Genomic DNA, 25,550 nt, shown 5'->3' with positions numbered 1-25,550 from the left:
AGGCAGTCATAGCTCACTCCTTTTTCGTAATATGGTTGTATTTTTCTACATTTTAGTGCTCCACTGCCCTTTGCACTACATTCGTAATGGTCTTGGGAGTAAGTACACCACTTAAAATAAAGTTTTGAGACAATTTGAGTGTCTAATAAACTCTTGTAAACTTCTCTCTAGATGATACTGTCTCTTTCTTTGCATCTTTAGGTAAATTTTACTTCCCTACTACTTCTTTTCCTTCATTTTGTCACTTAATTCTACAACCATCAATGGCTTATTTCCACACTTCTCAATAGATCGTCTTTTTCCTGTTCCTGAGTTCAGCTTCCATATCCCAAACAAGGGGACATGCAATTTTGTACCAAGTCTTTCTATGGAATTACGTCTTCTACTTCTGGAGTTCAGAGAAGGCACTGGAGAATAACCGACTCTGCTCCCACCTATATTCTTACTATTTCCAATATATTCTCACGTTCCTGGGGTCTCCTACCTCACTCAATTTGCTTGCTGCCTCTGTATTGTAACTTTATCATTAGCATTAAAGCATTTCAAATGCTCTTGGGTACTCAGCGGCGGACAAAACGAGCACAAGACCTGATTCAAAACAAAGCTTGATTTGCAAACGGAAGAATATGAGTGCGTATCCTAAAGGAAAGAGCAGTAATAGTTTTTCAACTATGTACATTGGCACGGAAAACAAGCCCAAACTTCTGACATGTAGCACCATTGGGCAAGCCTCCCCGCCAGAAGTGAATTTTCCTTTTCATTCCTTCAGGTAAACAGCAAGTTTATTTGTGAGTGACCCATTTTTTTTTTGTCAGTCTTAACGCTTTGGCATTCAGCACAGCATCAGATTGACAACCATTGCCAAGTTATACTCAGTTTAGCAAGTGCCTCTCCTCCAATTGCTGAGAGAGAGCCAAATAATTATGTTCTGAAACTTTACCCCTACATTTAAAAGAAAGGATTCACACATCACCTTGTCCAGACATTCAGAGCTAGAAATTTAGAGATTGGATACAACAAAATCCTTTCAAAAGCTGGCTCGTGGTGATGCAAGCCATTTTGACTCAAGCCAATTAAAATTGCATCTACCGTTTAGAAATGCAGCGAAAGTAATTTCAAAGATTTATTTAGACTTTTGAATAGGTACAGCTGTCAAAAATATTTAAGTTCTGATTTAATCAGAACTCTAATGTAATTTAAAACAGTATTTCAACAAAAAAAAAACCGGTTCTTTACAAACACACAGACTCTCTCTATAAAGATGTACAAAAATAGGCCAAAAAGACCCCAGGAAAACAAAAACCAAAATGTTTGCCGAATGAAAACAGAAATCTCAGGATCATTACGGTTCCAAACAGAAAATAATCCTATACTGCTGCAGGGTACAAAAAATGTACTTTAGGGAAAAAGGATAAGGTTGGAAGTGGTTTATAAAGTCTCCGCACTGAGTAGTATCAGGTCTGGGAGGATACAAAACTTCAATCACTTCACTCTTTATACTCCAGAAACTGTTGCAGTCTTTTTCTGTGTTCTGATGAAAGCTGGACAGCTCTGAAATTTAAAAAAATAATAATTCAATATAAACCGGTTTCTGGTCAGAACATGGTAGGTTTAATAAGTTATTGAATACGTTTATTTGAACATTTCACAAGAGTTTCAAAAAAAAAATGCCAGTTTCATCTAAAGTTGGTTTTATCACAATCACCTTAAGTAAACATATTTAGCAAGACCATCAGGTGAGAGGTTGGAAGATGTATCTTGTAATAATATGAGAACATTAGAGGATGCATATAGGACAAACTTACTTTAAATGTTCTCCAAAGGCGGAGGTTATCCTGTAAATTGCAGTTTTCAAGGATGCACGGAGGGCAAACCTCAGTGTCTTGTAAGAAGAATCTATCAGAGTGCCAGTGGATCTAGCTGGTTTGCTGGAGGCGTGAGGCAGTTTAAAGTGTCTGTCCACAGCCTGTTCAAAGAAATAGTGCAATCACAGTAAAAGTAGTGGATTACAGAGATTTGAAAGGAACTTTGAAGGAAATCTGAAGCGAAATGGAAAGATAGATTTAAATAGCCTGAAATATAAAAGTAATTTTGATAAAAATAGTTTGATCAGGTCTCTTTCAGATGCCGACTCCCCTGTTGTAATTTACAGTTTGTACTGGATTCAGAAACCGAGTGGTACAGAGGATTAACCTGTACAGTGGATTAACCTGCTAACCTTTCACCCCGGGACCTGTACTCAAATCCAGTTTGAATGACGGGATGGAAACTCTGCCTCTTGGAGGGCTCCAATATTTCACACGAAATGATCTGAGACAGTTTTAACATAGCTCTGTGCGGGTACATGGGAAATGCAAATGTCATAACAGTAGGAAGTGATGATCATCTTTCATTGGGGCAAAAGTGCACTGTTGGTAGCTTTTTCTTCCAGCTGCCATGTTTACCTGGAATGTGAGCCTATACTATATTTAAAGTGTGAAAGTACATAATTCCCAGCCATAGTTAAGTGCACAAATGCACACAATTATTTGAGAATTAAAAAAAAAACCTATGACACTAAAGGCAGGATATGACTCTTATTTGAGTCTCCCATACCTATTCGTCCCTGAAACCCCAATACAATATTCAAGAAATTAGGAATGTTTATTGCACCAATTACATTGCACATGAGCAATTCAAGTAGTGAGTTGCATTGCAGGCTTGCAACTTCAGGATATTCACTCCTTCACAAGTCAAATGCATGGACCAAGTAAGTAACTGAACAAACTGAGTGGCTACGACCTGAGCTTTTACAGGACTTATGATCAACAAGTTGCTATCCAGTTGCTCTCCAATGTGGGGTAAAAAAAACCCTCATGAAACTGCATTTCAGCCAGTTATATGATCAGAGGTTCTGATTGACACTGCTAATGTGGATGGGTCCCAGGTTAGCCTCAGGACTCAGCATGTCCAATTAGTGGGGTTTAACTGGTGTGGAGAGAGGGGACTAAAAGAAAAATAAAATGAAGATTGAGGCACACAATATATTTCTAATTACAGACCATTTACTATCATAATATAATCCACAGGAAAAAGCAGCATTTCAGATATGTACTGCAGTGCCCAGCACATCATATAAATGAACCTTACCTCCTGAAGAGAGAGCATGGCACACAGAATGGATGACAACGTTGTCTGTACTACACCATATCTGTCCTCTGTAAACGAGGCTGCTACAAGATGAGAGAGGCCTGCAAAAAACAAAAGAGAGGTACAGCAACTAAATCCAAACACCAGCAAAATTAAATAAAACCCTCACTACTCCTTACTAGAACAATCTGGATTCTTCACAGTTTCATTCTGTCCTTCCATGATAACATGCAATGGCACATTCAGCCTGATGGCTCCACCTCTGACAGTTTTGAGATTGAGAATGGGGTGAAACAGGTCTGTGTCTACCCCCTACTCGGTTTGGTATATTTTTCTCCAAATGACTATGTTTTCCCTGCTAACATGGAAGAAGTGTACCTCCAACACCATCAGCTGGGAAACTCCTCAACCCATCAAGACTTACTTAGCAATTAAAGTTTACCAAGCTGCCAACCAATGATTGACTAACCACTGAGCAACAAACCTGGAGGAAAATAAAGTTGCTCTTGGTTTATTCTGTAATGTTGAGTTTTAAGTTTATTATATTAAATTATTTACTAAATCTATGCCAACTGATGTCCAGAACAATCCAATCGTTTAGTTAAATTCTCAGCCCTCAAGCATATCGATAACTCATTCCTGCACACTAGCAACCGGCCGGACATTCCAGTCCACTGTGATTTTAACAGCCATCCAATATTCTTTGATCTGGTCAATCCAACGGTACAACCAGACGAAGAAAATGCCAATCCTCTCAGTGTTGTTAAAAAAATGCTTTTTGTAACCAGTTTGTATCCAATAGGGAATGGGGTGAATTTAAAATAAAAACAGGAAATGTTAGAAATACTCTGCAGGTCTGGTAGCATCTGTGGAGACAGAAAGAATTAACGTTTCAGGTCAATGGCCTTTTATCAGAAGCGTTGGATCTAAATTTATGTTCATGGCTCCAGCTGCTTCTAAAACCGAAGGAGGAACAGCAGAATAGGAAGTGAAATTAAAGACTTGTTAAAAATAAATGAATACAAAACTATGACTGACAGTTGTAAAATCTCTATTTTTAAAGGATCATTGTTCAGGGGAGTTATCAGAATCAGGTCAGGTATGCTGACACAATGTCTGACAAGCCCTTCATTCTCTTTCTAGTTTATAGATTAACTACCATTTCTGAAGTTCTGCAAACAATTGGAGTGAAACATCAAATTTTATTCCCGCTTTCAAAAATTTCCATAACCAGCTCTATGTACCACGGTTTTGTCTTCAGGGAATATTAGAGATTTTCAATATGAATACGTACACACACAGGTTAATCTTCTTTGGGTATCCCAATACCCTATGCCTTCACTGATAACCCTATAACTCTTTTGCATGCCGCCTCCTTTCACACCTTAGCCTACGCTATGTAGGAGAGGATGGCTAGTAGGAACATGGTGGGCTGAGAAGGTCAGCGGAGTGACAAATAATGGTCATGGTCGAAATGCACCTGGATGGATCGGACAACGCAATCAGCTCCATCTGGAATCAGATGCAAGATAAGTAATGTAGAACACTCAGGTTCCACGGAAAGGATTCAAACAGGAAAATTGATTGGAACAGTGTGACACCGATAGCATGACAGAATGAAGTATTACAAGAAGTAAATCATTAAATGAAGTTATTGCACACGCAGCACTTCTAGTATATCATTAAAAGTGGATTTTCTCAGTCATCTATTTCTGTTGTCTTCCTGTTGCTTCTCCTCTCTCTCTTACACTTCCATCTTTCCTTTTGAGCAGGAGTTGATGTGTGGCATGGTGTAATTGGGAGGGAACTGTTAAGATTTACAGACTATATTTTCCTGTGCTGGTGCACAGAGCATATAGGAAAAGGGAGCTAATCGAGGTCACAAAATAATTTTTTCAAGCTGAGGTGGAGGGGTTGGGGGCGCGATGCACAACAAAGTGATTTAAAATTTTTAAAAGCCCATATTGGAACTGGACATTCCCAGGCAGCAATTTGGAAAACAGTTCTCCAAACAGCCATGATATCCCATCATATATTCAGTACCACACAACAGTTTTCTACACTTATAAAAATCAATGAAAATTTCTATGGGCAAGCATTCATCGGAAATCTGTAAAGAGCATAAGTTAGGCCAAAATGAAAACAAACAGATAAAGAGCAATTCCTTAATAATGGTATTACTAGTGCTTTAAAAAGGGTTACAAGTTCAATGGGAGGGGTAGAACTAGTATAAACCAGCAGGAGTTAATGGAAAACTACCATAACATTTGGGTTGGATTAACTATAAATATGTTTCATATTAAATAGAATAAAATTTATTGCTGGTTAGAAAGAATTCCTTAACAGTTATGGTTTCATTCTGTAAATACCACATTTCACACACAGGCAGTTACCTTCAAGAGCCCATATATGTGCTTGACTGTTGGCAAACAAAGCCTGACTTGAAGCTTCTGGAAGCTGAAAAGAAAATGTAATTTAGACTAATCTCAATTCATGATAAAGAAATAAAAAAGACATGCATCATAAGTAAGATTGACAAGACAGGACACCTGGGATTTTGAAACACTATGGCATGCCAATCACACACAAATATCAAAGTTATCCAGTGGAGCATATATAAAGCCTGTATCATTTCAAAGCAACTTACTGATTGGCAAAATTTCATTTCTTAAAAAACATCAGACATGCATAACAGAAACTAGTGACATTAAAAAGATTACTTAAATGAATCACAGTGCAGAAGAGACCCTTCAGCCCATCGAGTCTGCACCGACACGTGAGAAACACCTGACCTACCTACCTAATCCCATTTACCAGCACTTGGCCCACAGCCTTGAATATTATGACGTGCCAAGTGCTCATCCAGCTACTTTTTAAAGGATGTGAGGCAACCCGTCTCCACCACCCTCCCAGGCAGCGCATTCCAGACCATCACCACCCTCTGGGTAAAAAGGTTTTTCTTCGCATCCCCCCTAAACCTCTTGCCCCTTACCTTGGACTTATGCCCCATTGTGACTGACCCTTCAACTAAGGGGAACAGCTGCTCCCTATCCACACCCCTCATAAACTTGTACACCTCGATCAGGTCGCCCCTCAGTCTTCTCTGCTCCAACGAAAACAACCCAAGTCTATCCAACCTCTCTTCATAACTTAAATGTTTCATCCCAGGCAACATCCTGGTGAATCTCCTCTGCACTCCCTCCAGTGCAATCACATCCTTCCTATAATGTGGTGACCAGAACTGCACACAGTACTCCAGCTGTGGCCTCACCAAGGTTCTATATAACTCCAACATGACCTCCCTACTTTTGTAATCTATGCCTCGATTGATAAAGGCAAGTGTCCCATATGCCTTTTTCACCACCCCACTAACGTGCCCCTCTGCCTTCAGAGATCTATGGACACACATGCCAAGGTCCCTTTGTTCCTCAGAACCATGCCGTTCATTGAATACTTCCTTGTCAACTTACTCCTTCCAAAGTGTATCACCTCACACTTTTCAGAGTTAAATTCCATCTGCCACTTATCTGCCCATTTGACCATCCCGTCTATCTCTTGCTGTAGCCCAAGACACTCAACCTTACTGTTAACCACCCGGCCAATCTTTGTGTCATCCGCAAACTTACTAATCCTACCCCCCACATAGTCATCTATGTCGTTTATATAAATGACAAATAATAGGGGATCGAGCACCGATCCCTGTGGTACGCCACTGGACACTGGCTTCCAGTCACTAAAGCATCCTTCTGTCATCACCCTCTGCCTCCTACAACTAAGCCAATTTTGAATCCACCTTATTAAATTACCCTGTATCCCATGTGCCTTTGCCTTCTTTATAAGTCTCCCATGTGGGACCTTGTCAAAGGTTTTGCTGAAATCCATGTAAACTTACATCAACTGCACTACCCTCATCTACACACCTGGTCACCTCCTCAAAAAATTCAATCAAATTTGTTAGGCATGACCTCCCTCTGACAAAGCCATGCTGACTATCCCTGATCAAACCTTGCCTCTCCAAGTGGAGATAGATACTCTCCTTCAGAACTTTCTCCAATAGTTTCCCTACCACTGACGTGAGACTCACTGGCCTGTAGTTCCCTGGCTTATCTCTACCACCCTTCTAAATAGCGGAACCACATTAGCTGTTCTCCAGTCCTCTGGCACCTCCCCCGTGGCCAGAGAGGAATTAAAAATTTGGGTCAGAGCCCCTGCGATCTCCTCCCTTGCCTCCCTCAGCAGTCTGGGACACATGAGGTGTATTTTAAAGAAAACTCTTTTTCTTACATGCCCGACACAATCCTCTGTCCCTTTAAGTGCAGACGCACTGTAATATTCCCTTTTTAAGTACCAGACTCAGTCGGCTTGATGGCCGTTGCTTTAAATCCAGTCACAATACACAAGCAGTAAGCTGCAGAAGAAGCCTTGTAACCATGCTAAACTCAAAACCAATGTTGCAAGTTTAATTTAGATGTCTGAAGAGGAGTGAAGCTACTTTCAAACCATCTGTTCCGTTAAATGCATTTTAGCCAATTATTTCTGAATATTACTGGTCTTTCAGTCAGGGAGCCCCAGTCACTCTGGATAAATCATTTGTAGTATTTGGAACTGGAAATGTGGCTCTGAAGAAAGGTCACATTAACTCTGTTTATTTCTCTCTATAGGTGCTGCCTGACTCCGAGTATTTCCAGCATTTTCTGTTTTTTATTTACGGCTGTTCAGAGCTCTGAATAGAATGGTGTAAGTCAGCAATTACCCAGAATTCACAGCACAAAAAATAGGCCATTCAGCCTAACAGGTCTATGCTGGTGTTTATGCTCCACACAAATAGTAAGAAATGCAATAAAAACTCTCCATTTATTTAAAAATAGTCTACAAAGTAATTTGGCACTGGATCCTAACCTATTATTTTCATCAACATAGACAGGAGCACTTTGTTCTAATTATACACAATATCAGTTATTTGTTTTCATCTGTTGTGGTAAATAAATTTGCTTAATAATTTAAGCTTAAAATCAGATCTGAAAATGTGATGCTCTACTGTTCATCAGCGATGGAAGGAAAGTTCCAAGACAACAAATGATATTTCCAGTGGCTGTTAGTTATTTGGGGTACATTAGGGAGAGATTACCCAAAGATTGTTAAGATACTGAAAAGCATAGGGAATTTGGACTAACCTATGAAAATGCTCTAAAAATTCAAAAGTCTGAAAAATCCAGTGCAACAAGGGTGGAAAAGAAACGAAAAAATTGTTAAGTTTCTCCTATGCCTTTCTCATTGAGCACCAATTTCTATCCTCCCTCCCCATCCCCTCCTGTTCTAGTATAACCTCCGCCCATCTTCTTAACCAATACCTTTAGTGTTGTCTTGTTCATTTTGTGCTTTTCCCCTAATTTGCCTCCTCCTTATTGGTAGAACTAAGTGAACTCAGAGGTCCTCTGTGGTCACTGAGGCACTCTCTGACTGATGAAACCAATTTCCACAAAACTCTCTGCTGAAATCAGAAGCTGATGTGGAGAACAAGATTCCATGACCCCTTGATCAATTAGGATGAGAGCGTCCCACATTCTCCAAGAGAAAGGGGTAGATTGTAGCGTCACTGGAGATATGACATAGGCAATTACACCCTGCCTGACTTATGGAAAAATGCTATGTCTGTGAAGTGAAAATTACTTTAGCTGAATTATGAAGATATGTTTGATGCTTACAAAACATTCATATGTATTTGTCACCTTTTTTCTGTTAATAGTAGACACTATTACTATTACTCATCGACAGTAATGAGCTTGGATCACAGCCATGACATATAGCTGCTAACCTAATTTGTGCCCTGGCTACAGCTCTAGGTAACTCCAGGTAACAGGAGTTACTTATGTGCCGCTCAGGTTAGTGGGCATCAGTAACTGCTTGTAAATGTATCAAAAACATTCTCTAAGAAAATCCATGCACACATTCACACACAAAGAACAAAGTATTACAGCTTTTTTCAAGAATATCAAGCAGTTAACAGAATTGTTGGTCGCAAGACCTAAAAGGATTAAAAGATGGAAACAACATAATCCTTTGAAATCTGTTGCTTGATTAGAATGAGAAGTTCATCATTCACTCCCTGCTTGAGGAGGCAATGCTTCAAAAGAAAATCAAAACAGGAGAGAGAGATGGCAGTATTCAACATACCATCACCAAAGACATCATTATTTATAAAGTTTGAAATACAAATAGAAACCTTTCTTACAAAGGAAAACTGACCCATTATGTATTTTTTCATTATGCGTATGCATTTATATCTTTTATTTTTAGCATTTACAGCTTGTGAAATTAATTAAGTATCTGCAAGATCTCTGGTGTTCTTTCTCCCCATTGTAATATGGAAATGCTCACACCACCTTTGAATTGACAAAGTGAATAGTACTGTGAGAAAGAGACTTATGTTCACATTCCTAAACCAATTTGACCCCAATGAAATTAGCTGGACACAACTTCCATCCAAAGTTAAATCGAAAGAGCCATTTGTTAGCAAGCCAATTCCAAGAAAAGCACAAATTAATTGTTGAGCTGGCAGAGCCATTAACACGACGATGCTGAACAAAACTACTGTGCAAGCAAAGGGACAACAAGCGATGCACAGCATGCAACATACAAGATTTCCAGAAAAGCATAATCTGACATGCTGTTGATCTGATGCAACATAAATGAGAGTCACGACCGTACCTTTTTAAATAAATACATTACCAGCCCCCGTTTCGACAAGAAAGTCTTAACCTAAATGAAAACATATTTCAAAGCCACATTAATACATTTTGTTTTAAGGTTTAAGGCGCTGGATGGAGGCTACAGGTTATATTTCATAAGGCAGCTGACTAGATAAACAACCAATCCAGAACTGAGCTATATTCTGTGCCACAAGTGAAATCTGAATCATATGCTACAGCTCTTCAATTGTCTAATCTTGCCCCATATTTGGCATGTAATTAAAACCAATCATTTAACTTATTTAAAATAGACAATAACTCATGCATAGATTGCAAGATGGTCCCAGTGATGTCACTGTGAAACATCTTCTTCTCAAGAGTCTGGTCTCCATCTGCGATGTCCGTCTGCTACAGGTAATGTAGCATTAAAATATATCAGCTCACAAAATAAACGTAAGAAAAAAGAAAGGCTGAGACTCTGACAAAAATGAATCATATAAAACAAGACAAACCAAACAACTGCATGTTTTCGAACAATAATGGAAGAAGCACCCACCAGTGGGTCGTCACCTTTCCAAATCTTTGCTCCCTCCACTACTGGCTGCACCTCAACTGAGTAACAATTTACACAGAACCCTGAAAAGCGAGCTTCCACTATCACAGATGACTCAGATCCTTACTCCATTTGAAGTCCAAACAGGGTATCTTCGAAATTGAATAACTGGTCTGTTTGTAGCCATGAGGGTTCCTGCCGGCTGCTGCTGTTAAAACCTGAGGCTCGGCAATGTTACTCAGTCACTACCACGGGAAACTGTCACCGTGTGGAACACAATCAGCAGAGGTTTAGAGAGATGGGAAATGAAGGTCAGGAAAAAGAACATTGGGAAATGGTGACCTGGGAGGAGGGATGGAGATTGGGGAACGGGGTCTTGGGAATTAAGAGATCCTGGGAAAGAGGTCGAGGGATTAGGAATGAAGCAAGGGAGATGGTTGGGGAAAATGGGTTGTGGGTGCATTCAAGGGCCAGCACTTTTTTGTTTTTTTACACAGCTCGGAGCAGCAGCAGCAGCAGCAGCAAGGTGGCGAGTGGGAGTGACACAGAGGGGAGGAGCCAGTAAAATGCGAGTGGAAGTCAGGGGTCTGATTGTGGGTAAATATTAAGATTATTTCCATTGGTAGCAAATGGAGAACAGAAACAAGGATTCACACTGGATGAAACAAGAGAGAGAGAGAGAGAGAGAGAAAGAAAGAGAGTGTGTGTGTAGAGAGAGTAGAGATCGCCAGTGCTGAAGGTCAAATGGTCTTCTCAAGCTCAGGGAGCGGTTTAGAAATGTTGGTGCTGAGCTGTGTTTAGTATGGTGTGCTCTGTGACAAACACTGAGCCCACTGTCTTTTGTGCAATCTCCAGGTTTGGTTCAGTTTAGTCTCTGCCAGCTGCTTTAGACATGAGAAGTCTATATACAGATCAGTTCTGACTGAGGTTCCCAGTTCAGAATTGTCACCTTCACATGGAACCAGAGTCCAAGTAGATAGGGAGACAGTTAGGGCCTCTTATACTGGCATCAAATGGGGGACCTGACCATACCTTATGCAGTGCAGTAAGCTATGGCTTCAGAATGAATACCAGCAGGTTCTAGAATTATTACTAGTTACAGGTAGGCTATCAGGACTTTACATCTATTACTGCCAATTACATTTAGACCATCACTGATTTTTATATTACTATTAGTTATGCTGGGAATCTATGTTTTACATGTATTACTAACAATTCTCAGTGCCATTTCAGCAAGTGACAACTGAGTCTGGTGGAATTAAAGTTCCTCTCACCTCTGGTTTCCCCTCTGCGAATCATTTCTCTGCCACCCCCCCACCAGCCCCTAGTTTACCTACTTTGCCTGCTCCAGGATGGCCTCCTGGTTCTTGGAACTTGTGGAGTGAAACCATGAGCAAAAGCACTCAATCACAGAGGACCCAACCTTTATTAGGTAAATGTATTAACAGCTGTTGAAATCATGTGATCAGCTGCCATGCTTTAGGGCATTACATAGTCAGAATGTCACGTGATCAAACCTCCAAGTATGTCTCCAGTCACAGTTAGTAAACTTAGTTGGAAAGTCAGGAGAGAGAGACCACCTGTAAAGACCCAACAACTGCCACAGATGGTGTCAGCTAACTTAAGACCCAGTATTCCTTTACTCACTGATCCACTTCAGGAAGCAAACAATTAGTTCATTCAAATGAACAGGACACCTTTACCTGCTCTTGTCTCTGAAGCATCCATTCTGAAATGGCACTGTGTTTAGTCACTTCAGGAGTTCTGGCACTGACATGAGCAGCTTGACCAACAAATTCACTTGTGTTCATTGGGTACTCTGAAAATACACAGGCACTGTTAATCCTCAATGATGCCTGTAATTCAAACAAACATCAACCTATACTCTCAACGTAGTTAACATTTCCACTGATTTTAACCCTTCTGTACTAAAAGATTATACAAAAAGCTATTCAAATTACGTGAGTTTGGTTTTTACCCCATTTGCTTTGTTAACAAATGCTCTACTTATTATTTCAAAGCAAGCCTGATTCACAAGGAGCTAGGCAGCATTTTCTGCTGGAACATGCAGCGTGAGGAGAGGGTTTAGCTTGACTGAGCTGCCCCTCAAAATCAATAATATGCACAGTTTAAGGATACACATAAAGATTGGGTAGTATGCAGAGCACTGATAATATCTGTAATGCAGCATCAGCCAGCAACCTTGGGAGAGGGGTGGATAAAAACATGGTGACAAGCTGACACGGAAGGCCAGAAACATAAATGTACATGGAAAGAAACAGGTGCCAAACCAATTGTTATTAACACAATCTTGCCTCAATATTGCTGCAGTCACCAATTTAGAATTAGGACTCTTAAACAGTTCACCGATCTAATTACGCATTTCAATTGTGCTATGTCCAAATCAATTTTTAAAGCCGGTGACATAATTTTGTCAATTTTTAAATCTTATTTTCCACAGCTGAGTTTGTAATTAGGTCTTTTTAATGGAACAGCATTTCAACTCCTACAGGCCAACCATGGCACAGGCCTACCTGACGAAGTAGAAGGTGAGGTCCAAAGCTTCGGTCCCTTCCTCAATTTGAGAGGACTCTGTAAAGAGCCGTAGTTGGTAGAGCCCAAGTCTAACATGTCGCTCATGCGGCTCACAGATGGAGAGCCCAAAGGACTACAGGGATCTGATGCAAAGGGGAAGCCAAGCAAGTTCCTGAACGTGTCTGAAGGCTTGACCAATGGTGATTGCAGAGGCTGCTGTGGATGATAGGTAGAGAGTGGCGTCCGTAAGGAAGGCTGGTAGCTGGCAGGCTCTTCAAGGCAGGAGGTTCCTGCAATAGGAACAAAAGCACATCGGTATCTGGGCTGTGTCTATTCAAATTAAGTTTGCTGCAAGCTAATCCTACTGGTTAAGTATCTAGTTTATATAGAAAAATACAGTAACCAAATTTTAAAAATCTAAAGCAAATTTATATTTCTGAAATGATCAGAAATAAATGCAACAATACTGGACAATTTTTTCAGAAGCAAATTATAGGCTGCAAGTGTTCCTGTTGCCACTCAGTTAATCCAACTATGAAATGGAGGAAAGGGCATCAGTTTGAACAATCTGATCAATTTCTATCCACCTACTTGTCTTACATGTAACAATTCCTTCTCTCCACATCAGATGGACACTCAACCAATTTTTGTCCATTTCAATGACCTCTCCCCCCCCCGCAACAACTCTATTAACCCATTATGCTAAAAGGAGGTTATAAAGCACAGTTTAAAGAGAATGAAGGTCAAAATCTGACCTGAGGTGCTTGACAGGCGTCCTTCCCCAGGAATCGGATGCTGCTTAATCCGACCATTAGCAGCAAGAGTTTCCTGATACTCCGTTAGCTTTTGCGTTAGGTCATTTAGCAAGGCTAAGCATTCGCCTGATATGGCTATCCAGTTATGAGGATGGCCACCTTAAAAAAAACCAAAAAAATGATTAGCTCAGCGTGAAATTAAAAATAGTAATTTTTACACTAATAGCTTGAGAACACATTCCATAACTTGTAAATGTGAAATAAAGCACCCCCAGCAGAAACAGAAAACACTGAGCAGAATCTGAAAGATAAAGAAAGATTAACATTTCTAATCAGGAATGTCCCTGTGTGAAGCAGTCGATAGTCTGCAAAAGAGGGTGCAGAAATGAAACAGCTGAGAGGAATCTGTATTCAACCTCCTTTAGTAAGTGACTGCAGGCAGTTTACAGGTGTAAGCAGGTTGAAGAGAATGGATAAAAACAAAAAGCTACTGCGGATGCTGGAAATCCAAAACAAAAACAGAATTACCTGGAAAAACTCAGCAGGTCTGGCAGCATCGGTGGAGAAGAAAAGAGTCGACGTTTTGAGTCCACATGACCCTTCTGTTGAACAGAAGGGTCATGTGGACTCGAAACGTCGACTCTTTTCTTCTCCACCAATGCTGCCAGACCTGCTGAGTTTTTCCAGGTAATTCTGTTTTTGTTTTGAAGAGAATGGAGTCCAGATAAGAGATAATCTGTAACAATAGATCTGCTAAGTAACTCATGTGAAAGTTTTGGGAGAAACAAGAGATTAGGGTGGCGAAAAGTAAAAGTCAAACAAAGAAAGAGATTGCAGATAGTGAGAGCAGTGATCATCCTGGGTATGGCGATTTGATGTTGATTTGTAGGGCCATTGTCATGTGGCAGTGCACTTAAAACTATAACTAAAGCTTCCATGTGAGAGCCACTTGAAATTTGCAGCCCATTTCAAACACAAATTTAGATATTACCATTCAAACTAAGACATTAACCAATACCCAAAAATAAACCCTGGGTCTACATCACTGAGCCAGAACGGATCTCCATCCCTACTCCAGTGCTGTCCTCCGATAGTCCACCTGGATTAAGATTATTACACTTGGCTGTATTTCCCCACCACTCCTAAAGTCAACAACAGCCTCTGGATGCTGCTAAATATTTAAACAGGAGTAATGTTGCCTCTATCCAATATCCAAGAGGGTTGCTAAAGAGGGTGTTTCTCCATACCTGGCTGGCTAAGGCTGAACACCTCCTGTCTTCGAGAAGCTGAATACCGGGAAAGTAAGGCCAAGTCTTGCAATGCTAGATACTGAAAGAAACATACGCACTCATTTAGCATCTTGCCAGATGTAAATCAATCTGCTAATAGAAGACAGACTCATTAAACATTAAGGTAGTATGTGTGCTACTGAATCTATTTGGTTTACCTTTACACAGAGGGAAACATTGCTGGTTAGGATTTTAGGGAGGCATCGATCAGCCTCTTCTCCAAATGAGGAATGCACCGGAAATTGGGATGCCTGAGTCAATGGGAGAAAGCAAAAACAGTACAAAGCATGATAGAACAAGTCCTGAATTAAATACAAAATGCAGAGTCAGAACAGGTCTAAACAGAATTCTGGACTTTTAAAAAAAAAATTGGTAATAACCTTTCTGCATATTAAAAAACACACAGGAATAATGACAGGACTTTGATATTCTCAATCCAACAATTTATTATGGAGAGGTGAAATGAAGATGAGAAGAAAGGCAACAAGATAAGGCAACGACAGTTTTGTAATTTGGGATGCAGTTCAAAATGGACAAATCTCAACACTTTGGTATTTCAATAATCTGAAATCATTTTCTCTACGCAAATAGAAAAGTTGTAAAACTCTCAGGATTCAAACAGTTTTTTGGACCGTCAAAAAAATAAACTCTTGAAGCTCACCCTACTGCAATCTATTTTGGAAAGCACAACTGCTGTTGAGCACTTTGGAAACGAATCTTTTCCCAACATGCAGGCATGAAGATAGGTTCTATTTTATTAGAAGTGACAGTTTAAAAATGAAAAAAGTCAGAATAAATTGACTAATGAACTGTAGTATTAGCACCTTTAGACGTGTTTGGAACAGGGTCACTTGCACACAGATTCTAAGGTCTTGAAATCTGGAATCATTGGTAACAAAATTCAGAAACTCTTTTATAAACTGTGACACCCTTTAATTTTATACCTGCCCATTCCTTACTCACCTCAGTGATGAAGATTTTAAACAGCAACCACGTAATGTACCAGGTGACCAAGAGAAATGTACCACTTAGCCAGGTTATGTAGAGCAGCGGCAAGTCAAACAGTCCAGTCAGGGTATCCAGGGAATGCTGTGTGCTTCAGAAAAAGTTACAGACAGATGATTTTTCAAGTGCTCACTCACACAATTGGCACTAGTTTTGGAAATATTGCACCACATTGTGTGGTCATCTGACAGATTCTAAAAAGAAATGTGGAGGTTAAGCAATGGCCACAATCTCTTCACGGCCCCCCCCCCCTCCCCCACAACCAAACCCAAGGTTCAGACACAAGGATGCAGAATCAAAGCAGCCAAAAGTTTCACATGGGCAAAGTACAAGGGTATGGCACACAGTTAATTAAAATACAACTCCATATTGATAATATGTAACAGTGCCACTAACCTCTTTCAGTAATTTACTCAAGTACACTTGTTTAAGTGGGCTCCGTGCTAAATATTTGGGAAATGCAGACAGAACGAATTTGTACAATACTGTGGAATTAACACTTGGACAAAATAAATGGAAGTTCTCAATTTAAGTGAACATCTGTGGGGAGCCTTGTGGGGAGAACAGAACACTCTGCTTTGGCCGAATTGAGATTGCCTGAACAGATTCAGTATTCACAAACACTTTATAGTTTTTTAAAAAATCATCAAACTCAGATGTTTAAGTTACTAGCGCCAATTTTCAAGAAACAGTCCAATAGCTCCCGAAAATGATTCAATGGATAATGTGCAATGTGTGGTATGACACTATGGGCCAGAAAGTCCCAGGTTAAATCCTTAGTCTGTGCCACGTTCGCTGACATTAGCCAGAGCAGGTATTACGATGCTACAATTGGCTTCAAATGTCCCTGTGCTAAGGAGGTGAAAAATCAATTATCATTACAGAAACAAACTGAAAGGAGCACTGCACGTGTGAAGACGACACTGTTCCCAGATACTGATCATTAGTAAAAGCATCATAAAAGTTCACGAGTGGAGGTCCAGGGAACTCAGGGGTCCCCAAACCATGGGTCGCGACCTCCAGCGGGGTCATGGGACAAGATTTTGGTTTGCGAGCTCAGAGGGCCTAATGGCGGCCGTGGAGCGGAGGCACTGTTAGGAAATTCCTGGGACTGGCTCCGAGGGATCTGAGGCAAGAGGGAAGCCAACATGCATACCCAATTCCAACCCCCTCCCCAAGTTCGCTGGAAAGGGAGGCAGTGAACAAACTTCACACGGGCAGCCTCAGTGTCTGCTGCCAATGTGCCTGTTTTCTTTTTTCTGGCTCACAGTTTGCTGGGGTGGGGGGGGGCGCAAGGGGAGTGAACCTTTAAGTGACTCCACGCATGACAGGCCCACATCAAATCAACGGGAATTCCGACTGGAAGATCAGTTAAGTGGGTGAGGGAGGTCATGCTGCAATTGGAGGGTTGGGGTGAGGGGCCAGGAAGTAGCCTCTGTGTGCAGAAGGTTACTGAACTCCTCATTGGCACGGTGCTTCTGTAACCTGGAGCTGAACAGGCTGAGACACATTTTGATAATTACCTACAACCAGCAGCTCACATAATGGTGAAATGTTTTGCATGCTCCTACTTCCAGCATGTCCATGTGTCCCATTAGTTGGTCAGATAATATTTTCACAAAATAGTTCAGATTTAAAAACAGATTTTCATATATGTTTAAAATTTAATGTATGAACTTTAATAATTAAATGCTGAATGTTACATTTTGGCCTCTTCTCTCATGCTCAACAGCTGAAGGCCACCCACCTCCCGCTCAACAGCTCTCACACCTGCCAACTTGTCACTCTGGAATCACACAAAGTCTGAGGCAGTAAAATGGGTCACACCGAAAAAAAGTTTGGGAAGCTAAACTTTAATGACAACAGGATGGGACTCCTTATGATTCCCTCTGTGGTACAATAGTTGCTGATAAATCAAAGACTCAGCTCACACATCTAGAATGGAGATTTGGGCGAGACAGTGGAAAGGTTATTGGCTTCAAAAGAGGAAGGGAAAGAACAGAAAAGACGTGCAAACACAGTATCAGACATCAGAGAATGAATAATATGCAGGCAGTTCACCAACCTGTCTCTTTGAAGGGTTGTTGAGGCGCTTATCCAGGCCCTCGGTACATAACCTAGAGGAGAGAAAAACAAAAAGGTACCATTGGGAAAATATTCCAGAGAAAAAGAAAAAAAAAGCATCTATAAATTAATCACTCCTAGGATATTATTTTGCCCAGCATTCAGATTTTGGATATTGGACACCTCAGAAGAAGTGCTCCATTCAAACAATTTTTTGTAAACACTACCTCAGTGCAATAGGCAGCATTTATAAATGAGCTCATTCTGTTCAAACTGCACTCTACTATTTCACTTTGAGAAAACAAAGAAGTAAACACATACAGAACTTGGATGGACTATGGTAAAATGCAAACTGAAATATTTTTCAAGGCATATAGCTCTCAAGGAAAATAGAATACAACACCAGTTGAAATTTATGGTTTATGCCAAAAATAAAATTTTAGAATGTCAGAACGCAAACACCAGGTTTCCTGTGGATGATGTTGCAGCTAAATTGTAAGATAGGTTGAAGCAGGGAGAAATCTGTAGAAATCTGCTCCAGGAGGTTTGGATGTAATGGGTTAAAAGCAAAGAACTGCGGATGCTGGAAATCCAAAACAAAAACAAAAACAAAAATACCTGGAAAAACTCAGCAGGTCTGGCAGCATCGGTGGAGAGGAGCACAGTTGACGTTTTGAGTCTGCATGACTCTTCAAGTCATGCGGACTCAAAACGTCAACTGTGCTCCTCTCCACCGATGCTCCCAGACCTGCTGAGTTTTTCCAGGTATTTTTGGATGTAATGGGCCTCTTTTAAGCTTCATGCAAATGTCTTTTCCCTTGTGGTATTATCTTTGCCTCATTATTAAACACCAGTTTTTATAAACATTCTTTCCTAGGATATGAGCATCGCTGGCAATGCGAGTATTTGCTGCCCATCCCTAATTGCCCTTTGAGGGCAGTTAAGAGTCATTGCTGTGGGTCTGGAATCACATGTAGACCAGACCAGGTAAGGACAGCCAATTTCCTTCCCTAAAGGACATTAGTGAACCAGATGGGTTTTTAATGACAATCGATGATGGTTTCATGGTTACTATTATTGAGACTATCTTTAATTCAATATTACTTTGATTAATTAATTGAATTGGACTTAAATTCCAACTGCTGCTGTAATGGGATTTGAACCCATGTCTCGAGGGCATTTTCCTGGGCGTCTGGATTACAAATCCAGCACATTATCACGACACCACCATCTCCCCATAAACCAGTTCTCTCAGGTTCATGTCTTTCACCTGAATTTCTATTTCACAGAATCGGAATTAATGCATGCATCTCCTCCCCAGCCCTCATTATATGAAGATACTACATCAAGTGATGCCAGCTAACACAATCATTTATTTAAAAAATTGATTTGTGTTATATTCTACTTTAGCAATATATTCATGTAATTTTCAAGGGTTAAAACTCATTGGATTTTTGTTGAAAACCCGTATTTTCGGTCATTCTTCCATTCTGGTTTGCTACCATTAGCTCCATTCTTCCCGCCTCTTGCCATTCATTCCAAGTGTCAATGCTCAGCACTAGTATAGCACAATGATTTGGTCAGGCCATCCATTGAAAGTTACAAAGGAGCTGGAACTTTGTCCACCAGTTCGTTTTGCTCAGTTCTCAGACTTTTGCTCAGCTTACTCCCAATTTCGCCTCTCACTCAATCCCTCCCTCAGCTGCAACCCTAATGAACCAGCCTCCCTGACCTCTGCTTTTCCCAGTTCCAAAGAAGTCATATCGGACTCGAAAGGTTAACTGTTTCTCTCTCCACAGAGGCTGCCAGACCTGCTGACTTTTCCCAGCATTTTTCTGTTTTTATTTCTACTTTTCCTGAACTCTGCTCATGTGCTATGTGTAAGTTCAGCTCCACTCCCAGTCGAGACGCTTCTGTGCCAAGTGCTCTAGCTGATTATGTGCTTCAGCACAAGCACTTCCTTGTGTAAAGGACCTTGCCCCTTTCAGATGGAAAATGCCAGGAATGACATTTGCCCAAGAACAGAGTGTGGGCCACAGCAGCAGCAGCAGGCGGAGGATACCAGCAACCGCTTAATCCTGGGTTGTCCCCTGTCTGGTTTCTTGAGTCAAATGGAGCAATAACTTGATAAAAATTGCTGCAGTGCACATGGGAAGAGCAACAAAATCACATTGGAAGACAAATTCAAAGGGAGAGAAATAAGAGAATAGAATACAAACAGAGCCAATTACAGCAAGAGGGAGATACAATTCTTTTTAAACTTTACCCAGTCAGCAACTCGCAAGATGGCACCTAGCTTGATGACAAGTATGAAAAGATTACCTAGAAAGTAGTAAAGGATGCAGTAGTTCCTGAGAAAATACAGAGACTGCATAGCACTGTACTTGATAACCAAAGACAGGTTTCCTTTGAAGCGTGGGTACTTGAATTGCTAGAAAAGAAACAGAATGATTATTTTCCTTCTTCAACAAATTTTCCCCTTTTCGTCATTTTCCTCTTACAAGAGTGTTGACTTACACTTAGGCACTGTCCCAAAGATGTGGGACAGCTTCTTACAGTGGATCCAAGTGGCAGCCTTGGAAATGTCAGCAGGATATTTAAATATAGTAACAGGGGCACTACCACTCCATCCAATACTGCCCTCACCCCAATGCATACATTCATACGCTTCACAGCAGCAGTCATTGGATTGTAATCAGGAGCAGGAACTCTGACTGGTTTTTGCTATCTCTAATCCAGCTGACATAAGCTAACACAGCACAGATCAGAAATCAATCTTATTTCTACGTCTTATTTCTATTCCGGAGTATTGAATTTGTCCATTAGGTTCTCAAGGAGGCCAGATTAGTTTCAGCAGTAGATATATACACAACTGCAAAAGTCTCCAGAAAGACTCTGGGGTGTCACAGAATAATGGACAGCCACTCCATCTTCAGTCGCCTGAAATTTCCAGGAGTGGCTCTCTAGCTTCTACCTTGCTCAGCTCCTGTTAAAGGGATTACAAAGTCCAGCAGATACTTGCAAAGCATAGGTGGAAACTAAATGTAACCATACAGCTGTAGATATAAAGTACTAAAGAATGAACTCCCTTGTCTTTCATACCAAGCAGCAAAGCGACGAGCTCAGGCCTGCAATTCGCTGAAGTTAAGAGCCATTTTCAGCTGGGCTGCTGGGTAGATGCCACACCGTACAAGGTTTGGGATCACAAGAGAAGGACGAAAGGGAAACAGGCACAGCAGGAGGCTGGTTATATAGCAGAAGAGGCCTGGGAGCAAGTTGCTTGTTTGTTCCCCAGAACGGGGAATTGCAAGACCCCAGAAGAATTTGGAAAAAAAAAAATTAATCACCATCTTTAAAAACAAGAGCTTAGGGACAGAGTGCAGGAGACCTCCAAGGTGGAGAGAGTAGAATCAAAGACCAGATGAATCAAGGAGCAATGACCATTATGGCAATGAGCTTTGTTCTACTGCCTTTTAAAACCTAAGTAGATCAAGAGTTTCAGTTTGCAGTCTGGATGTAAGACTGATGCATTTAAAGTAGGCAAACAGTTATTTTAAAAAGAAAGTTCAATCTGCTTTTAGTCTATCTAAAAGTGGAAATTATAAGTAATAAACATTTATTACCTGCAAAATTGGGAAAGATAAATAATTGAAGTTGTTAATAAAATACAGAAGGCTATAACTATATCCTATAAAGGCTCCTTCCATCAGTAAGAAAACGTGGAACTCGTTCAGGCACATGTGGCTGCTGGGTGCTGAGCTGCAACGACAAGAAGAGTCAAAGTAGATGGGTTTGTTGGCAACAAGTAAAGACGGTAAGGGGGACAGGGTGGTTACACACTCATGAATATTCTATAAACTGCTTGACCATGCTCACCTGTCCTGAGATGAACAAGGTACACTGATCAACTGATAGCGTCCCCCAGCTATGACTGCTGCACACCATGCCATCAACATCCCTACCACTGCATGCACGACTGAATGGAGAAACCGATGAGGGTGGAACACATTCCCTATGAGTGCAATCCGACTGCACGGAATAGAAGGCTCCACTGCGTAGGAAAAGGACAAATTATTATTTTTTTACGTGCAGCAGCAGATACAAGACCCTGGTAGAGGCTATTAACTTACCGACAGGGAGGTAGAATAAGGGGGAAAATACTTGGAAAACAGATCACGTTTCTCAAGTTTTATCTGACCAAAACATCTAGTTCCACCTGTTCAAAAATGCCCACCACTCTTCACCACTGATATTGTCATACATGCCTTCATCAGACTCAATGTTCCTTGTAAGCTGCAGCTGTACAGCAACTTGGAAAGTACTGAAAACTCTGCTTTAAGACGCCGTCTGTGCCCAAAAACATTTAAAGGTACCGCACGCTCAGTTGAACAGGCCGCAAAAATGAAAAAAATTTAGAGGAGACATTGTTGGAGTGGTTGAGTCCAATCTCCTTGCTGGTCTCCCACCATCGTTGAACTCCAGCCAATCCAAATCTGTGCCACAGTTTGTCTTCCTGCTCACCCATCACCCCTTCCTCACCAAGAAATCAATGGCTCCAAGTGGTTAAATTAAAATCCTCGTTTTTCAATCTTTGTGTCTTCCCTCCCAACCTTGCTCATTCTTCTTCAACTCTATATTTTGACCAAAACACTCTTCCTCTGATCTTTGCTAGTTTTCTCCATACCATACCCACACCATTACCCCACCCCATACCAATGAAGTTTTCAACTGTCTGGGTCCTATATTTGGAATTCCCTCCAAATTATCTCCACTCGCCTCTCCTCCTTAAAATACTTACTCAAAAATCTGCAACCAAGTTTTCTGTCCCCCTTCCTAATTTAGCATCTATTTTCCACATGGATATGACTGGAGTACTGTGAGGTGTTATTTACATCAAGGCACAAAGTAAGTGCAACTTGTTGTTCCATAAACAATAAATCTGCACCAATTATTCAGCCTTTACAGGAGTGTTTTCCAATTCTGCAAGAAGAATGGCGGAAAGCTAGTAATCATTTATAATCAGAAAATGATGGAAACACACAGGTCAATCAATGTCTGAAAAAGAAAGGTAAGGATTTGGCAAATAAAAATCACTGCCGTTTCTCACAATGAGACAGATTTCCCATTTTAAATTGCAATGCCTTTGAAAAGCATCAATTTAACATCCTAACTCACGCTATAAGGGCCACAAATTTAAATTACACGATCTGAATACTTGAAATATTTAGAGCTGCATCACACACAAAAATGTGAATTATGTGAAAATAGAGCAACCAAGAGGAAGACGTGATCAGACCATAGCTTTAAGCACTAGACACGTATAAGGAATAAGATTCTAATACCTGTATAAAATTCCATATTGAAGATGCCAATAGTCACTATGACTCCACATAACACCAGAATTGCAAAGATTATATAGGAGCTGTTCAGGTGATTCAGCGAGTCTGAAAAAAAGAGAAAAGACACAGAGACTTCACCAACCAATTCACTCAGAAAGGGAATTGTTTCCTTTTTCATTGCCATTATGAGCACCATACCTGTAATCCACTCGATAGGATGGAACACATTCAGTCTACTAAACAGTATAAACACAGTTGTGGAGACAGGCAACAGCAGGATAGACCAAGCAATTGCAGCTGCTGCTCGCCAGCTGAACACCTGGAAAGCAAGGTGACAAAACAGGAATTAATATGAATTATAAACTAACATATAATTCCAGTTATTCTTTACACTGCTTCTCAGAATGAAGCCAAATTATTTTCAGTGAGATCATTAGGGTTGCAGTAACAATTTGCACTTATAAAGCACCTTTAACAAAGTAAAATGCCTCAAGGTCCTTAGAAGCAACATTGTCAAATAAATTTTGACACCATGTCACTTAGCAGGGCAGGTAACTAAAAGCTTGGTCAAAAAGGTAGGTTTTAAAGAGCATCCTGGAAGAGCGAGCACGAGAGTGACCATATTTTCTAAAGCAAATCCAGGAACACGCAGGCTGAGAACACAGCATCTATAAACATAGACACAGAGCCACGGTTAGCCTTTGAGTTGCACTGTTCTCATTGCACTGAGCAAGACTGAGGGACTGAGCCCTACCTGCCAAGTTACAGAGACAGACACTAAAGCACTTCCATTCCATGCATTAAGACATCCTCAGCATTAACTGACCCAGGATCCAGCACACACAGACAACACTGCCATCACACCACCCTGGCAAAAAGGGGTCTCTTCTGGAGACATTGCCTGCCCAGAGAGTGGGACACAGTACCTCACTGGGAGTGGGCCCCAGAAAACAGGGACATATGGTCACTCTAGACTGCACTCTAAGTACTTCATTGTCCCAAAGCAGTTGGCAGCCATTGGTCAAGAAAGGCACGTCTTTCTTTCAAAATGTCACCTGCCCCTTTTAATAGAATTACAGAAACGTACAAAGATTGCTTCATTTAATCTGGTGCTGGTGACAGACTGTGTTGAGCTCACGCCAATATTGATTCTATCAGCTTGTTTGAACTGGTGCAGAAATCAGTTCGTAAAAGTTGAGTCAACTTTCAATAGTACAAGTTCTTACTTCCATCAGCCACCCCCACCCCCACCCCCCCAAAAAAAAGCCTTAGATATGAGCTGAGATTTAGTCCCACAGCCAATCAGCATCTAGTGTCCCACACAAGTGGGACATTGCTCATGTACAACTGGAGGCAGTGTCAAAGACTATTGGACCATGAGGGCATCACAGACCAAAAAAAAAACCATTCGGGCGGCCGGCCTTCCGCTGCTAGTTTATTTTTTTTAAACATTATCTTCAGTAGATTCAGGTTCCAGTGTGAGGGGAGAATGAGCAGATCCAAGGCTTGGCCTTTACAGGTGGCCCTGGGATAGCAGCCCTGGGACTGCAGCAAGACCTCATGGCCCAGCACAGGCGGCCTGAGAGCTGCCGCCTGCCCTCCCTCACCTTGCGGATGAACCAGAAGTCTGGGAGCTGCTCCATGTCTCCCCAGCCTCTCTCTCTCTCTCTCTGTGCCTCCTCCCTCTCGGTGTCTGGGACCCTCCGGCCCAGGCCGCTCCCGCGCTTTCCGATTCAAACACCTTGCGAAGCCGTCTTTTGCCTCAGGGCCGGCGCACCTTTTCAACGTCATCATCAACGACGCAACCCGGCTGTGACCATTTGGGCGGCCTGACGCCATATTTCATACTGGCGGTCGCCGGCGCCCCCTTCAGGACATATTTGCTTCATCAGGGTGGCCTCTCAACTTCTGAAGGTCAAAAGTAGATGTGGAACGTTTATCCCAAAATACTTATTGAACGATTAGTCACAAATTTCAAGTTTGTCAAAAGATGAGCAGCAATAGATAATATAACTTTCAAAAAATAATTAAAATGAAACTGACAAACTAAACTCTTTTAAGCAAGCTTTTAGTCACCCTTCCTACTATCCCCTCCATCCCAAGTTTTGTCTTATTCAGCTTCTGTGAGAGGACTTCGGACACTTTTGCAAATTATCTAGTTCTTTCTTTCATGGTAATGAAAATTGTTACAA

General features: G+C 41.1%; 1 protein-coding gene across 1 annotated transcript; it reads right to left on the bottom strand.

Moving 5' to 3' along the window:
* Positions 1–1,110: 1,110 nt before the first annotated feature.
* Positions 1,111–25,147, bottom strand: ndc1 (NDC1 transmembrane nucleoporin). The gene is made up of 18 exons (XM_078561623.1): positions 24,966–25,147; positions 23,557–23,677; positions 23,362–23,463; positions 21,896–22,070; positions 21,643–21,778; positions 20,342–20,450; positions 18,021–18,072; positions 15,914–16,046; positions 15,109–15,201; positions 14,909–14,990; positions 13,662–13,820; positions 12,906–13,196; positions 12,075–12,190; positions 9,838–9,888; positions 5,523–5,586; positions 3,130–3,230; positions 1,806–1,966; positions 1,111–1,551 (listed from the first exon to the last, which is right to left on the bottom strand). Exons 1-18 carry the CDS (start codon positions 24,999–25,001, stop codon positions 1,488–1,490), a joined length of 2,046 nt encoding a protein of 681 aa, XP_078417749.1. The 5' UTR covers positions 25,002–25,147; the 3' UTR covers positions 1,111–1,487.
* Between the last annotated feature and the right edge of the window lie 403 nt (positions 25,148–25,550).

Source organism: Cetorhinus maximus, chromosome 17 (genome assembly GCF_964194155.1).
Source record: "Cetorhinus maximus chromosome 17, sCetMax3.hap1.1, whole genome shotgun sequence".
NCBI classification, from domain to species: Eukaryota; Metazoa; Chordata; class Chondrichthyes; order Lamniformes; family Cetorhinidae; genus Cetorhinus; species Cetorhinus maximus.
Note: the sequence above shows the minus strand (reverse complement) of the source record. Positions and strands in the feature narration are given on the sequence as shown.

Excerpts from the sequence above, each read along its gene's own strand:
- ndc1 (XM_078561623.1), bottom strand. The coding sequence starts at position 25,001 with ATGGAGCAGCTCCCAGACTTCTGGTTCATCCGCAAG. Across the intron at positions 21,779-21,895 it reads CCTTGTTCATCTCAGGACAG|CTCAGCACCCAGCAGCCACA; the intron begins GTGAGCATGGTC and ends TTGTCGTTGCAG. Across the intron at positions 3,231-5,522 it reads ACATATATGGGCTCTTGAAG|GCCTCTCTCATCTTGTAGCA; the intron begins GTAACTGCCTGT and ends TGTTTTTTGCAG.